Source organism: Vigna radiata, chromosome 7 (assembly GCF_000741045.1).
Source record: "Vigna radiata var. radiata cultivar VC1973A chromosome 7, Vradiata_ver6, whole genome shotgun sequence".
Lineage (NCBI taxonomy): Eukaryota > Viridiplantae > Streptophyta > Magnoliopsida > Fabales > Fabaceae > Vigna > Vigna radiata.
Window position 1 is genome coordinate 53891045 of NC_028357.1, and position 17372 is coordinate 53908416.

At 36.1% G+C, this 17372-nt stretch overlaps 1 protein-coding gene across 1 annotated transcript in view; it reads right to left on the reverse strand.

The window, feature by feature from the left end:
* Positions 1–17372, reverse strand: part of LOC106768338 (protein MICRORCHIDIA 4) — a 29580-nt gene that overhangs the window by 6739 nt on the left and 5469 nt on the right. The window contains exons 2-18 of the mRNA XM_014653431.2: positions 14023–14097; positions 13847–13881; positions 13689–13767; positions 11421–11513; positions 11249–11333; positions 9608–9683; positions 8547–8675; positions 8300–8398; positions 8101–8202; positions 7252–7416; positions 7088–7183; positions 6217–6268; positions 6016–6127; positions 5868–5938; positions 5355–5755; positions 4593–4687; positions 4418–4502 (exon numbers count right to left, since the gene is read on the reverse strand). Coding sequence (XP_014508917.1) covers positions 4418–4502; positions 4593–4687; positions 5355–5755; positions 5868–5938; positions 6016–6127; positions 6217–6268; positions 7088–7183; positions 7252–7416; positions 8101–8202; positions 8300–8398; positions 8547–8675; positions 9608–9683; positions 11249–11333; positions 11421–11513; positions 13689–13767; positions 13847–13881; positions 14023–14097 — 1850 coding nt within the window. The remainder of the gene's footprint in view (positions 1–4417; positions 4503–4592; positions 4688–5354; positions 5756–5867; positions 5939–6015; positions 6128–6216; positions 6269–7087; positions 7184–7251; positions 7417–8100; positions 8203–8299; positions 8399–8546; positions 8676–9607; positions 9684–11248; positions 11334–11420; positions 11514–13688; positions 13768–13846; positions 13882–14022; positions 14098–17372) is intronic.

Here is a 17372-nt window from a genome sequence, read left to right on the forward strand (position 1 = left end):
CACTCGAGGACAAATTCCTCATCGAAGTTTGGGAGTTGCAATACAGGTGCAGTGGTGATCCTTCGTTTAAGTTCTTCAAAGGCTTCTTGAGCCTTCCCATTCCAACCAAAACCATCCTTTTTTGTTAACTCTGTGAGGGGTTTGGCAACTTTACCATAATCCTTAATGAACTTACGGTAATAGCCTGTAAGACCCAGAAAACCACGAACCCCTTTCACATTCTTAGGTGTAGGCCACTCCATCACGCTACTAATCTTGGCCGGGTCTACCTCAACTCCTTTTATTGAGATAATGTGTCCCAAATATTCAACACTTTCTTGGCCAAACCTGCATTTTTCCTTGTTTGCAAATAACTGGTTTTTTCTCAACACTCCCAACACCTTTTCCAGTAATTGCAAATGTTCTTCCCAGCTACTACTGTATACAAGAATATTATCAAAAAACACCAATACTCCTTGACGTAACAAAGCACGAAAGACTTCATTCATGAGTGCTTGAAAGGTTGAGGGTGCATTCATCAATCCAAAGGGCATCACCAAATATTCGTAATGACCCTCATGGGTTCTGAATGCAGTTTTTGGTATATCTTCCTCTCACATCCTGACTTGATGATAACCTGAACGAAGATCAAGTTTAGAGAAAANCCTGGCACCATGCAACTCATCCAACAATTCCTCTATTACCGGTATGGGAAATTTATCTGGAATAGTGGCTTTATTAAGAGCTCTATAATCAACACACATACGCCACTTGTTTTTCTTTTTCACCAAAATTACGGGACTGGAATAAGCACTCTGGCTGTGCCGCACATAACCCACCTCCATCAATTCTAGCACTTGTTTCTCAATTTCATTTTTCTGGTGGTAAGCATAACGATAGGGTCTCACATTAATAGGTTCCTGTCCTGGTTTAAGATTGATCCGATGCTCCTTCACACGTACAGGNGGCAACCCTTTTGGTTCCTCAAACACCTCACTAAAATGCTGCAACATGTTATCAAGGACGCTCTTCCGCTCTGGGTTCAGGCCATCATCCTCCGCTTTTCCTTCATCTTCCAATAAATCACAAACCGACATTATCAAAGAATTCCCATGAGGAATCCCTCTCAACAACCTTTCACCTTGTTTGGTTTGTACTTTCATGATCTGCTTCTTCCAGTCCACCGTGGTTTCTCCCAAAGTCATTAACCACGACATTCCAAATATGATATCCATATCCTCCAAGTCAAAAAGAAATGCATCAATTTCAAATTCACCCTCATCAAACCTCACCTTGATACCTCTACAAACCCCTTGAGTTTCCGATTTGTGTTCGTCTCCCATTAAAACCTTCTTTTGTTTTGTTCTTTCCCACTTCCAGCCCAAAGCTTCCACAAGTCTTCTAGAAATAAAATTATGAGTAGCTCCACTATCTATTAAAAATAGCATCGGAATCTCCCCAATCATTCCTCGTAACTTCATTGTTCTTGGTTGATCNCCATTGTCGCTCGCGATCNTACANATATTCAANGNCGTGCACGGAGCCACCACCTCGTATTCCTCGTCATCGTTGTCGCTTTCTTCTTCCCCATTGTCACATGCAACTTGGATCTCTTCATTAACCATGATGACACGAAGCTGCTTAACTGGGCACCGATGGAGAGGTCCGAATACGCCACCGCACTTATAACACAGACCCTTTTGTTTCCGGTCCAAGAGATCCTGATAGGTGAGATGATTTGCTCCTCTATCTTTCGGTCCCGTTCTACTTTGCCCACCCCAATCTTTTTTTTCACCTGGGCCTGGACTATTTCCTCCCCAATTGCCCCCATTCTGTTTTGGGCCAGTTTTGCCCCACACACTAAATACTGGTCGGTTTCCCACTTGGGTTTTACCTTCACCACNTGTCTCACTTCTTCCCTGCCACATTTTGCTTCTTCCTGACAGCTCCACATCAATGGCACGCGCCACATTCATCATGCGCCCCCTGGAAAAAGGGTTTGCAACGTGTAAGCTTCTAATTCTGGCACGAATGTCGTCCTTTAATCCCTGAGTAAAATATGAAAACAACTGTTCGTCATGCATTNGTGGTACTTGAGTAATCAAATATTCGAAATTTCGAATATAATCCTCCACACTTCCTGTTTGTTTCAAAGAACCCAATTGATCATAAACACTTCCTTCCCCCATTCCTCCATATCTCTCCAGCAACTCCCTTTTTAAATCTTCCCATGTTAATTCTTCATATTCATTCAATAGAGACTGAAAAAAATGTATCGTGCTTCCTTCCATACATAGATGGGCAAGATTTACACGAACGGCTTCTCGTGTCTCTTGGACATTAAAATAAACCTCTGCCCTGGCAATCCACCCCGCGGGATCTTCACCATGGAATGACGGCAACTCGATTTTCTTCATCGATTGGCGAAACTCCAATAGATCATCTCCATCAAGCGGTTTCATACTCGGAAACGCTTTCGGTATAGTCTTTACCGAATTCGTTTTCTTCGGTCCTACAGACCCCTGTCCTTCGTCCTCCTCCTCTCTACCCTTTGTAAATTCTGACATTAGATTCAGCAACTTTGATTGATTCTCAGCTGCTTCCTTACGTAATATTGTGATCTGCTCCGCGGCGTCCTTGCGAACATTTTCCAAATGGGTTTGGTTCTGCAACGATTGTGCAACTAACTCCTCAACAACTGCCTTGAGCTTAGTCACCTCTCCCGCAACAAACCCTACCTTCGTCTCATCATTCTCCTCAGCTGCTGGCTCCCCTTGGGTGGTATTGTTCTTCTTCGGTGGCATAGTTTGCGAATATCCGGCAGGTCNGACCAATGATAAGGATTTTTTTTAAAAGCACAGAAAGAAATCAAATGAAGACTGAATATNAGTGTTTTTATTCTCTGCAAAACAAGAAAATCAGTAAGATATGAATATCTCACTGCCCGGAGCCAAGCTCCTCCGAGAAACCAAGAATGGCTCCCCCTCTACTAAAAACAACTAACCGTCCCCCAAAACTTTCTTCCAAATTCTCTTTTAAACANCCCCTCTACTAAAAACAACTAACCGTCCCCCAAAACTTTCTTCCAAATTCTCTTTTAAACAATCACACCCATTTCTCTCTCTTCTAACCAACCTATTCCCCTCGACTATGCCACATCACCTTTCCTACTCTTTTTCCTCTCATATACTCTGCCCCACCTATGCTTGGCTGTTTCTTCTTGGATCAAGGGTTCATTGAGCCCAATAAGATTTGGGTCTGTATCAGGTACATGCTCCAATCATAATCCTTCCCCTCATTATGATTGTCATATCCAAACAAAACATTTGAAAAATAAAATAATTTGAAATGAGAAAAATTTAAATTCAATGAATTTGAATATCATAGAAATTCACAAAGGTACCTAACCAAACGCAAGGTAGTGATGGTTCAGTCCATTGGGGACTTTCTCAAACCCAAACCAATATTAATGCTTCAGTGTTGACTAGGAGGAAGCCAGAGGGTGAACAGAGGAATTTCTTTGAAAAAAGTACCAAAAAGAAAGGGTCTATGTTTCAGGAATTCCGAAAATTTCCATATTCTGATCAATGCAAGAAGAAAAAATTAAGGTACTTAGTTTTGGGAGATAATAAAGCCTTAAACAAGGATGGAGAAATAATTGACCCTGATAACTGACATGTCGGTAGTTGGGAGTTGAAGATTCAGAACCCATTAAGTAACAGTAATTGTCATGTTTTCAGTTATAATAGAAAATGTTTGTGCATCTTGTACGTGAAGAAATGGGGTCTTATCCTTAGCAGTTTTGATGCATAGCTATTGAAGGGTTCTCTTATTCCCCAAATAAACCTACAGTACTCCATGGCAAAGAGTTTCTCTAACTCAATAATGACTCCTGGACATGTTGTTTGAGTATAGGGAACTTACAATAAAAGTCTACATAGGATCTGTTTAGACAAGTTTCTATATAAGAACTTCTAGGATAGACATACGAAGAGATAATAAAATGAGTTTCTCCATAAACTGATTTTTGAAAGTTCTCTCATAATTTTTGTAAATTCTTAAATTTAACTTGTGAAGAAGATCACTTCAGTTTTTTTTCTTCTTATTTTTTTAAGTCTGAAAGGGCTTATGGAAAAACTTACCCCAGCGGACTCCTAGTGTAGAATCAATAAAAGAACTAACTAAATCCAGACAATAATCAACCAAAAGCACGAAAATAGCTCTATTCTAATTGAGCAATTCAAATAAGATAAAATCCCGAACAAGATCAATTCTCCGAGAGAAAAAAAAATGGTTAACACAAATAATCCTAGATATAAAATAAAATAAGTACTTAAAAGAGTAAAAGTGCTAAATAAATAATAGAAACTAGTAAACCAATATACATCATTCAATGACACCAAATATTAGCTTAAAGTGCAAAGATCATGGTCCAAACCTGAGTTTCGAGAGATTTACACTTGTCTTTGTCATGCTGCAAAGCTTGAGACAATTCTAAAATTTCCTCTTCCTTCCTCTGTAATCTATATCAAAAAAAGAAGGATAAGGCCCAACGAATAAAGTTCACAAAAGAAAGCAATATATACAGTGAATGTTCGAAACTTAAAATATACCTTTCCTTCAACTCACGGTTCTCTTTCCTCAATTGGTCGGATGTCAGTAAATCACTGTCAGGTAGTGGTTGGTCGCTATTATTTACATCCTTTCCCTGCACTCAAAAATCAACTCTTTATTAAGAGACATCTTTAGACAAAAAACAAGAATTTCTAGTTAAAAAGCACTTTAGACTTAGTCATCTTCACCATAACTCAGATTTTAAAGGAACTTTTTCTCAATTGAATTGAATTATATGAAAAAACTCATTTTGAACCATCGATAGTATTGAACATAGTATATTGCGTTTACGTTATAGCCAGTTTACCTTAGAGGTTAGAAACAAAACACTACAATGATCAGCAGATTGAATTATGTGCCATGATTACTATTTAAAGAATTCTTGGAAGTCGGTAATAAAATATCAGCTTATTGGTACCATAGTAATCTGGCTAACTGGCACCAGTTAAAGGCCAGTCATACAATATTTTTAATCTACTAAAAACTATCAAACCCTATCTTTTACCAGACAGTTGGCACCTATGACCTCCATTCTCCCTCAAAAATAAGACAAGCTTTGCCGCATTGGACATTCACATGTTCCAAATTTTTCTCTTATTTTTCATTCATAACTATCGATAAAAGCACAGAAGCAATAAATTTCCAATTCCCCCTTTTCTAGCCCTTACATGTTAATAATTCAAGTTCTAATGCCTACATATATACTAGCTTAAAAAACGAGAATGAAAACAAAATGAAATAAAGGTGATCGTATTTACTACCTTTATCTTGGATGCAGATGCCCGTGTGTGAGGCGAGGCTTTTCTATTTGATGTAGTGTCTCCATTCTCATTTTCAAATGATTTCTCAGCGGTAGATGCCTTCTGAACTTTTGATTTCTCAGCGGTAGACGCCTTCTGAATTTTTCCTTTAGGCAAGAGATCCTCACTGACATCATCATCAGAGGATGATTCTTCGGATGAACTTTGTATTATATGTTTAGGAGGAGAAACAGGAGATCGGCCATTAATAAATGCACTATCTTTTTCTGTTTGTTTTTGCATCCGTTTCTGATTTGGTTGTGAATGCAATTTGTCTGATGTCAACGGCGTTACCTTGCCATCCATGGTAGAATATTTCCTTTTTGATTTTGATGGTTCTGGAACATAAGCAGGAGATGTGTCTACAAAAAAAGATCCATTTGTAGGATACCATATGATCATCCACAACATAATTCCAATCACCGAGTGAGCAGAGCATAGCATCAAACAACAACAGCATGGCCTCAATCATACCTTTATCACCAGAATCTCTTATTTGTATTTTATTTCGATTGGAATAACCAATTTTATGGGAGTTAGCGCCCCTAAATAAAATATACAATATTACTCACAATAGTCCAATGAAGAATAAACAATAGTCCAATGAAGAATAAACAATTACCAGTATTTTTTCTGCATTTGTATCAATTTAGACTCCAGTCTTGATAAAACTAATGTACGCTCAAAGCCTTGTTTATCATGAGCAGGTTCAACAAAATTGGCTTCCAAGACACCTGCAAATAGAAATGAACCTTATGTTAAATGAATACACTGGACTTGATAAAGGGAACTCAGAACTCAATGAACATAGAAAAGGTTCAACCAATGACCCCACGTCCTCCACTTCCAGCTGGATTCCAGATCCTCCAGAAAGGCTGACAATGAAGAAAACAATTTGTAAAAATTGTGACAATATTTTTGGATCCTACAAACAAATAGAACTCCACCAAGTGGCAAAGTCCATATTGATTGTTTTATCATGGAACCGCTTATGATTGTTAGAAAGGACATCTAGAGTGCTTCACTTGATATGAAAGTTCCACAGACAATAATTGAATTTAATTCAAAAGAAACTCCTTACAACAAGGTCAATTTCAGTACAGATAAAGCAAGATTATTTTCAGAACAATACCCAATAGATGCATCTAATTATTAAACCTCAATAGCCCGGGGATAAATTGCAAACTTTCTCCTTTCTGTTAGAGGATACTATTTCTTAGCTACTGTTGCTATTCATAGCTTACTGTTGGCTATTCCCCTAACTGGTTATTAAATTAGCAAGGAGTTATAATGTCTCCTTTTAGCTTGCACAGAAGCTATGCATAGCAGGTGTAAAAAAACACAGACCATTGTGTACGTTCATATCAGAACCAACACATTCTAATTTCTCTCAAATTCTCTAATAATTTCTAAGAATGAAATAAGGAAGACAAAAGGGTGACATTACGCAAATAAATAATAACAATTATAAAGGTTCGGCTGATTGTGATTTTAGCTGGCATGCAAAAACAGAAAGTATACATCAAAAGACCAACTAAAAGTCTTGCAGATTGAAATCAACAAACCCAAGTTAAAAAAACTGAAAGATATTCTTCCTTGTCCCAGAATCACTATCCCCACAAAAACTTTGAAAGGGAGAAAGAGGATAAGCATCACATATGACTTTCTGATTTGTTAATCATAACAAACCCTACCTTAATGAGTCGATTCTTATGATAAACATTAAAACCTGAAACATCAACATGGTGAACTGCATCCTTCACAAATCCAATGGTAACAACAGCAATCATCTGTCACAAGATCTAGATGAAATCAGATTTCAGTACAAGTTGGGAAATACCAAACACAAAGACATTACATTTGAGTCCTTGGGAAGAAGCCCATCAACTCCAGCTTGAGGCTTGTAGGTCACCTCCTGAGACATCATCATATCATTCACTATGTTGTGATGCAAAATATCTTCCCCGCGAAGAATAATTCGGAAGGCAGAAGGAAGCCTCAGATATAAAATCGAAGCATAACTCTGGATACGCAACAAAATTATATGATTATAAACACACAAATCATAAATCAGATACATGTCTATTCTAAATATAGAACAGAACTGAGGTGTTCAGAGGCTAATAGATGGCATTAAAAGGAAGGAAGTATGGAAATAGGAGAGAACAACAAAAGCCACTTCATTTGTATACATGAAATACAAAGGAAAGAGACAAAAAACGAGTACCACTCCAATTTATTTTCATGCAAAAATTGTGAGAAATGGAGCAGAAGTGCACACCAGTTTACATTTTGTTCTTTATTAACCATCGGTTACTGCATCTTATAATCAATTTGCATGAAGGTACAATTGATCAAGACAGGCAAAATGAAATATAATTGGCTGAGCATGTGGCCTTGCAGAATACACATGATCAATTATTATATGTAAAAGTTGATTATGTGGCAATCTCTTATTGTATTTCTTATTTCTCTAATACCTTTTACTCTTAAACCAAACACTTAATTTCCACTTTATTTCACAGTTATTCGCATTCACTATTTCTAACTTGTTTCTTTCCTTTCTACCAAATACACCCTATATTACATATAAATATTTCACCACATATAAAATGCACAGTGCAGCAGGAATACCATGCAGAGAGCAGCAAAATATGCTTTTTTTTCTACACAAATATTAGTAGTAATAATAATCATCTTGATTTACCCTTAGTGAATGCCGATAGGTCAAAAAATGTCGAGAATTTGGAAATTCTTTAGCCATCTGTATGTTTTTCTCATCTCGATTAACACCTCTTATTTGGATATCCTGACACAAAACCATAAACGTATCAAAATTTGTGATATTTGCTCGTACAAAGAAATTTTTTTGAGGGAGGATGACATTCTTTGGTTATCAAGCATACATGTGGATCAGCATCGAAATCAAGTTCCAGTTGGCCTTGGTCATCTTCCCAAAGATTGTATATAATCACTCGGGTACCATGATCTTTCACCAAGTTGAACTAAAAATTAAGACAAGAACAGTTTATCAACAATATAGACATGAAACCATGATTCATAGAATTACGATATTAGCACCAAAAAGAGCAGACGTAATGTGAGAAAAGAAAAATATCAGATTAATATGCTCTTCAAACAATAAGCGATTACCTGTCGAAGAAGATCAGCCTCATCAGAAAATGGTGACCACTGTACCATTGTTTCAACATTTTTATTCCAATCATCCAGAGTAGTTCGTATTATCTTATTCCATTGTTGTCCTCTTCTTTCATAGTCCAACTTTAGTTTCAGAAATCAATAGTTAGATACATAATTAGAAGAACATATTTAAACAATGAAATTAAAATTAAATAATTCATCCAGTCCACAAACCCCATCCCATGTTTTGCAGTCCATGATAGGTTCTTTTAGTACACGAATCTATCTAATACTCACACAACACGAACTTGCGAGGCAAGAGAGAGACAAAATTGTATATTCTTTTATTCAAAGAATATTACAAGAACAACACTCACTCTCAAGGGAGCACTCTCCATCCACATAAACAACCTCCTGTCTATATAATAATATCAAAAGCTAACCCCTTTACAACAGCCCACAACCTTTTTATAAGGTTCCCCAACTGTTAACAGTTGGGGAAATATCAAAAGCTAACCCCTTTACAACAGCCCACGACCTTTTTATAAGGTTCCCCAACTGTTAACAGTGTCTCTAACAGTTAGACACTCTTCCTGACCACCTAACCACCCTCTTAATTTCTCTTCCTCTTCTCATACACTCTTAACACTCTATCAGTCCATGAATTATGTTTCAAAACCACAATTCATCCCTAAATGTCTAATTTTAGTCCACAAACATCCTGACCCATCACATGCTTTCCAATCCATGAATAATGTTTTGAAAACCTAGTGGCCCTCACAGCAGAAAATTCAGATAATCATTGCAAGATTGAGCCAATAATGACAAAGGTCAAAGATGCAATGTATATTGAGAGCATGGGAATTCATCCATCTTAAAGCACACAAATTATATCACCATCAGAGAATTCCAATACATAGTATAAACTCCAATTATACAGCACCACGAAAAAGGCTTTTGTGTATCATAGGAGAATATGTAAGACATAAATCGATATAAATGCTTTAGTTTCACTCCTAATAATAAAATATACTCAAAAAAACTAAAATGTACAAGTAAAGAAAACAAATTACCATGGGTACTACAATGTCTTCTTTTCCCGTACTCCTCAAAAATGTGTAAGACAGCAAGCCTATGCTTTGAGTAGAGCTAATAAAACATCCAAATCACCCATTAGATATATAAGCAAGTCATGAAAAACGATAAATTTATAAGAACAATAATTATCATAGTTTTATTATTATCATTTAGTTAACTCTATTATGTTAATGTATGTCTTACGTAAACAAAAAAAAAAAAAGTTGTTGGACTAAAACTGAGGCACAGCATTCCGAAATGTCATGAAGAGAAAAAAAAAAAAAAACAAAAACCCTAATATGACCCAACCTACAATGTATGAAATGGACAATAGAAAGCAAATGGGAGAGTAGTTGAGGTTGCAAAGGAGAACATCGCTACATAACACTGCTGAGAAAAACATCAACAAAGATATCTTCATTTGATACAACACAACGCCAAAACCCAAACAGACAGAAGCTTGCAAAAGAGAGCCAGTGAACCACAGAATTATCACCTGGATGCATTCTGCATAAACGGTGACCCAGAAACAAAAACATCAAATGTCATCTTTTACTTTCTTTTTTTTCTAATGTCAACCTGAGCACAATTTTATGGTTCTCATGATTTTGATAACCATGATAGCAGGAGGTAGACATGGACACAAGACACTTCAAGCACAATATAAACAGTGGCTATTAATAACAGCAATTCTACAATTACTGGTTGACAGTAATAGACCAGGTAACTAAAATGCTAAATATATATTTATTCCTGTGGAACAAAATATTTGAACCCCAACAAACAAGGAACACTTCATATGGGTGTGTTTTAAGCTGCACACTTAATGTAAACATGCTCCTCAGGACGACAACTATAGAAACTTCATCAACTAAAATTCACAAATGATAAAAGATAAGCAAATCGTTTAGCTTTTCAATGTGATAAAAGAGAAGATTAAATATGTTTCTAGTCCCTAAATTTTGTCACGAAATTGAAATTCGTCTATATCCCAAACTTTGGTATATTTTGGTCCTCATATTTTAAAAATAAATGGACATAATCCTTTTAACCCAATGATGTAAATTTTTTTGGGCTTTATAAACGACATTCCCGACTGACATTGAAGCGGAAACAAGTCAAAGAGTGTAAACAACTCAAATGCTAACCTGAAACACGTTTGACACGTCAAAAAATTTATCCTAATTGGACTAAAAGATTATATCCATTCATTTTTAAAGTTTAGAAACCAAAATGTATCAAAGTTTGGAACAAAGACGAATTTCAATTTCGTGTCAAAGTTCAAAGATTAAAAACATATTTAACCCTAAAAGAAAATAATATCACTTAATTGCAATGGCAGGATAACCTTACATTGAATAGTTCTTTTTTAATGTGATAAATGAAGAACTACCTCACATAGTTTTATAAGGGAAATATTATTACATAAATACAATAGTAAGATAACCTTACATTCAATTGCTGTTATAAATTTGGTAAAAGATAATAATATATCATTGTGTATGAAAACAAGCATTATAAATCCAACAAATACTTAATCATAACGAGATTGCCTCACGGCAAGTTTCCCCTATATGCAGATCATATCTCAAACTAGGAAACAAATTTGAATGAAGCAAGAAGGGATCTGAACAAACCTTGTCCCATCTTTCCCTGGAAAACGGGAGAAAACAATTACATCAGCCCCTAGCCTCATGGTACTTGTCTTAAAGCCATTTCCATCTATCACATGAACACAAAAAGATAAGCATACTCCATTTGACAAGAATATTCAACAAGATTTACATTCTACCCCGAGCAAAGGTTTACATTGTCCAATTGTGTTCGCCAATTTGCTTTTCACAGAATACCCCAGTGACATGCATTGACGCATTTTTTCAGGATCCATCCCACCACCATTATCTGAAATAGAAATTAAAGATCAAACATTTTAGACTTTTGACAATAAAAAGAAAACAAGAGTGGTAAAAAGAAGAGAGAGCATATAGCACTTCTATTGTGATTCTACTAATAAGAGAAAATCAAATTTCTAAACCTTTTTCAGTGGAGATGGCAAAACGATCTTTTTCAGTTGAACACGTTTGGTAGCATCAAATTAACTTATTTTCATTTTCTCTTATATATACAGTAACCCATCGGGACTTTTTTTTTGGTTGTGAACTTGTTGGTGTAAATGTGCAACAGACCAGTATGGAGTGGTTTATGGTTGAAAGTCTGAATTTTAAAGAACTGCTCATCACGACTCTTTTTTTAATTTCAAATTTTGAAATAAACTCACTTTGAAAGCTACTTATCATGTAAAATTAGTTTAAGGGTTTTGTGTGTGGTGGTGGTAAAGGTTGTCAAACTCAAGTTAAGTTAGCTTAAACTCTAACGAGTTCACTAACATAGGTAGTGGAAACGATTTAAATCCCTATCAAACTCTTTAAACTCATGTAAACTTTCAAGTCAAGTAGTGGGTCAATGTGTTTGAAATCATACAAAACAGGTACACAAGACAAAGTTATCACACTCTTATTTTTTGCTATATCTCTAGACAATATGCTATCACTCAATCACTCACAAAATGTTACTACAATAGGCTCTTATAAGATCTTAAGTGGATTAAATCTTAATTCAACACTACAAACCTCAATTGTAATATAAGGCTTGCTACTTTTCCCTATTATTAAGTTCAAAAGTTGAATTATTGTTGTTCTAAATGTATTATGTTATGTCTTAGCAAGTCGGTTTTTTAAGATTAAGTAAGGTATAAACTCACTAATAGAAATCCTACATTGACTAAGAATAAAACCAAATTATAATATACAACTAAAGTGCAATCCTCACATTACAAGTTAGTATTACAGAGTTGAGTTAGCCATAAACTCACTTACTAACATAATATCAAAGCTATATGGAGCCTAACCTAGTCAAGTTATTTGGAGTCATTATGCCACCATTATTAGGCTCCTGGTAGACTACCTATAAATATCTAATCACACATTCAAGATATTAATTCATTGATCTTCACCTTACAAGCCAATTCAATGAGAATAAGTTAAGAATAAACCTACTTCCTAGCATTATGTATTTATGTCATAATAGTTGTCTAAGTGGAACTTTTTATATTAGGTAAACTCTTACAGCTATGAGTCAAGTCTATTGGTCAAGCATACAAAATTTCATAAGTCCAAGTAAGTAGACTTCAAATTTGACAACTGCGGTGGTGACAATGTTAGTGGTAGTGATGTCAATGGGGTTATAGTGGTAGCAATGATGGGAAAGACCACTATCAAATGTAATGAAAGTATGCTGATTTAAAACCATAAACCAGATTAAAAAATTATTTTTTCTTGATCTTGAAAATGAAATAGAAGTTTGGTGAAACAAGTTAATCATTTCATCTACAGTTTAGACAAATGATTTTGTTTTGAAAATCAAAAGCTCGCAACCACCCTTAATGGGCAAGTATTAATGTTTCTAGTTCTGGACTTCCAAGGTACCGGTGATACTTTTTATGGACTGATTAACGGTCATTAATTATGGTTATGGATACATTTTAAAAGGGTTTTCTTCTATTTTTTATTTATTTAGTAGGTCACCCTTTCATAACCTTTTTTTTAAGTTATAGTCAATTACACCCAACCCAGACATACCTAGGGTTGCTTGAATATTTTGAAAATGGGTTGAACTCGTTTTGTCACAATGTAAAAAGGTGCAGGGGTATTTGTACCTGGGATATCAACTTAAAGATATAAAGAGACTATGGATGAAATAGTGGTAGGCCTAAATATTTAAAGTAATAATAATAATGTATTCTCCAAATAACCGATTCAATCTTAGCATGCACTTGTTTAAGACAAGTTGCGTAAAGTCGTATGCAAGAATTTCGGAACAGAACAAAACAAAAATATAAATTAAGACTTGCTTTCTTCATGGAAGAATAAAGGCCACATATTCTACGAAATTTTACAGGATACTCTTGCACACCCTACTTCCTTCTGTTTTATTAACAAAATCAATCATCATAGCTAAGAATATGCTCCTTTTTTCCTCTCATGTATCTTTTAAGTAAACATTTTTTGAATGATATACCTTCAATCAGCAACATCCTGGAGCCATCTTTCTTATTTATAAGCATATCTACATTAACGTATGTCGCCCCATTACAAACCTGAACTCAAATTCAAGAAGTAAGGCAGGGCAATAATCACAAGCGGTGCTTTATTAAAAGGATGGGAAAAAACACATACCTCATCCAATGAATTGTCCAAAAGCTCAGCAAAAGCTACAGAAACGTAAGATAGCTAATCTAAGTATGCTAAATAATAATAAACCTCCAAGAATTAGGGGAATGAAAACAAAAATAGAGTAAATATCACAAATAATCATTAACCAATAATACAAATTTGCTCATTTCTCCCTTTACCTCCAAGAGCCCACTTGTGGCTTGTGGCATTAGAGTGTAAAAACTTGGGGTGAACTCTGACATGATCCATACCAACTGCAGATTTTAGAAGAAACATCAGGTTACAGTTACATTGCCAACAACACAGGCTGCTTCAGAAAACCACAGTTTTGTGACAGCCAGACACCAAAAAGTAAACAAAAAAGGGCAAAAATATTATCTATACAAAGAAGGTTCAAAAAAGGTTGCTTGTTGGACCTTGATTAAACTATCGAGTCCAAATCAATAAATGACTATCAAAACTTAACAAGCTCACAACGATGATCCTTGATCAATCAAATCCCAACATAATAATCAAGAGAATCATATTACATACTCAATAGCTACTCATAGTGTCAACCTCAAAAGCATGTACAAGTGCATAGAATGATGAGTACTATACTAAGATTATGCGTACAAAATAAATATTTTCAAATACAACTACAAAAATAAAGACCAATTCATCATTAATAATAAAAAAATCATAGTCTAGATATACCATCATCATCAATCTTAGTCATAAAAACTACTCTGTAACAACATCAACAAGCCTAAAGGAGATGAAGAAAGAAAAAAGACCTGTGCACTATGATTTAAAAAGTACAGACCTATGCAAACTAGGAAAAAGCTGGGAACAAATCATACTTGTGGAACAGAGGTGAACAAACTCCTGAGATGAGAACCTAGGACGGACAGAAAAGGAAAGGGTTTTTCCCACTAAATACTTGGTTGGGCCCCTGAGAGTTATGTAGTCCTGAACCATGTCGAAAATAATACAAGGCTGAGAGGATAGGATGGATTGCTGAGTTTTTTAGAACATGACAGAATACTGACAAGGTAGGGCAGTTGAAAAACATGCTGGATGAATACCAAGCTGTGAGGATAAGATGGGCTAGCTGTGTTTTCTTGCAGATGACTGGATTCTAACTCTCAAAATCCTTCTCGTGCAAAAAAAAGAAAGAAGATAAAAAAGTAAACAACAGATGTCACTTATTTTCTACTTTCTTTATTTGAAAAAAAAAAATATCAAGGTAAAGACAAGTTGAAGACCTGGAGGCACAAAGAACTACTAGTCAAGAAGCACAAGGGACTGTTATAAGGTCAAGTGCTAAAACTTAGAAAGCCAGATCATGAGGACCATCAAACTTCTCTTAAAAAAGTCGAGGTTATTAACAGAGCTCGTAAACAACAGTATAGTTGCATTAGACAAATCAAGATGCATTGTTTATAAAAGTCCCATAGGTGTTTCCCAAGGAGCAAACACTAATCCCACAAGTGGGAACGCAATTGTTCATCAATGCAAGTAGGACTCACTAATGCAAACACCATTAATGTTCATTAAAGATCCTCAATAATGAAGTGGGACACAACTCACTGATAGGAAGTGGGGATCCACTTTTTGAACCAAAACTTGCAAAGGGAGCTAGCACTTTATGATGACGGAACCCTATTTTGTTTGGTGTGCTTAGGGAGTTTCCACAATCCTTGTTAGAAAACTCTAGTTAGTAGATAGGAACGGCTTAGTTAGTCAAAGCTTCTATAAGTTTTTCTTGCTCCATCATTTGAAGACAACTTTTGTTCAATTAAATTTTATAGGTTTGTTATTTTCTTTTGAGAAAGATTTTCTCTTCTTGTGTTTGAAACTGTTAGATATATTACCTTTATATTTTATCTTTAATTAGTTTGTTATTATTTGTACTTTAGGCTTAATCCATATTTGTTCTATTATAAATAGAAAACTCTATGTGCATATTGAACACGAGGGAGTTTTTACTATATTCAACTTGGTATCAAAGAAGGTCGCTCTGGTTTCTGTCTCATATCATCTGTCGTTCACTGCCAACCACCGCCTGCCAGACGCCGGCAGTCGTTCACCGCTGGCGGCCACCGACCATCATTTGCTGCCGGCCGTCATCCGCCGTCGACTGCCGTCACAGTTTTGTCCGTCTAAACCCTTAAGGTTTTCTTGTTCCTCACTGGTGTAATTTGTCTTCTTCAAAGATGGCGTCTAGCAGTGTTCTTTCCTTCGCTAAAAGTCCATCAATTACCTCTGAAAAGCTAAATGGAAAAAACTATCTATCATGGTCTACTGTCGTTGAGATGTGGTTCCTTGGCCAAGGGCACTATGACCATCTTGAACAAGATGGAAGCCATGTGCCTGCTGAAAAAGCTGATCAATGGAAACATGCAGATTTCCAGTTGTGTGCCCTGTTATAGCAATTAGTGGAACCCAAACTTCTTATATCTCTGAGGGCTTTCAAAACTTGTCACTCCTTTTGGAAGAAAGCTCAAAGCATCTATGTCAACAATATTCAACATCTCTATGAACTGCAAACAAGCTTACATCTCTTAAAATGGCATACCATGATATGGTGTCCTTCATGGCTGAAGCCCAATCTGTTGTCGAAGAACTCGGGATGTTTTCGGAAGCGGACCCATTAGAGGATATCAAGAAGAAACTGGACAAATTTTACATGGTGTTGATCCTTCGTGTCCTACATCCCAATTTTGATCATCTTAGAGATCAATTTCTGACTAGTCATGAGGTCCTCTCCCTGGAAACATTGACCACTCACTTTCTACGTGTTCCAGTACTTCAAACTCAGGAAGCACATGAACTAGTGGAACCATTTGTCATGGTTGCCACACGAGGAAGACGAGGACGTGGCACTAGAGAAGGAGGACGAGGAGGTCGGGGACGTCCTCAATGCACATACTGTAAAAGGATGGGTCACATTCAAGAAAACTGCTACTCCTTACATGGTTTCCTTTCCAAAACCACTAATATTTCAAAGACTGAAACTTCCACTTCTAAGTTCACCGAGGATGAATATCAAGAGTATCTAAGGTTAAAGTCTAATCGCTTGGCACAGTCATCTCAATCTCCAAGTACATCAACAGCCTGCATTTCTCAATCCATGGAAGGTCAAAATTCATGGGGAATTGACTCAGGTGCTTCTGATCACATTTCTGGTAATACCTCTTTGTTCTTATCTATTTCCTTTCGAGAAAAATCTTACTTCATAACCCTTGCAAATGGATCTAAAACTTCCTCCAAAGGAGTTGATCATGTTTCCTTGTATCCCTCCCTCAATCTCAACTTTGTCCTTTTTGTCCCTAATTGTCCTTTTAATTTAATTTCTCTAAGCAAGTTGACCAAAATGTTAAATTGTTCAATAATCTTTGATCACAAATCTTTTGTTATACAGCATCGTGGTTCAAGGAGACAGATTGGAGAAGGATATGAAGATGGCAGATTACACCATTTTGGATCTTGTCCAAGGGTGTCCTATGTTGTTGCTCCTAATCCTAAAGTGCTAGATGATCGACTT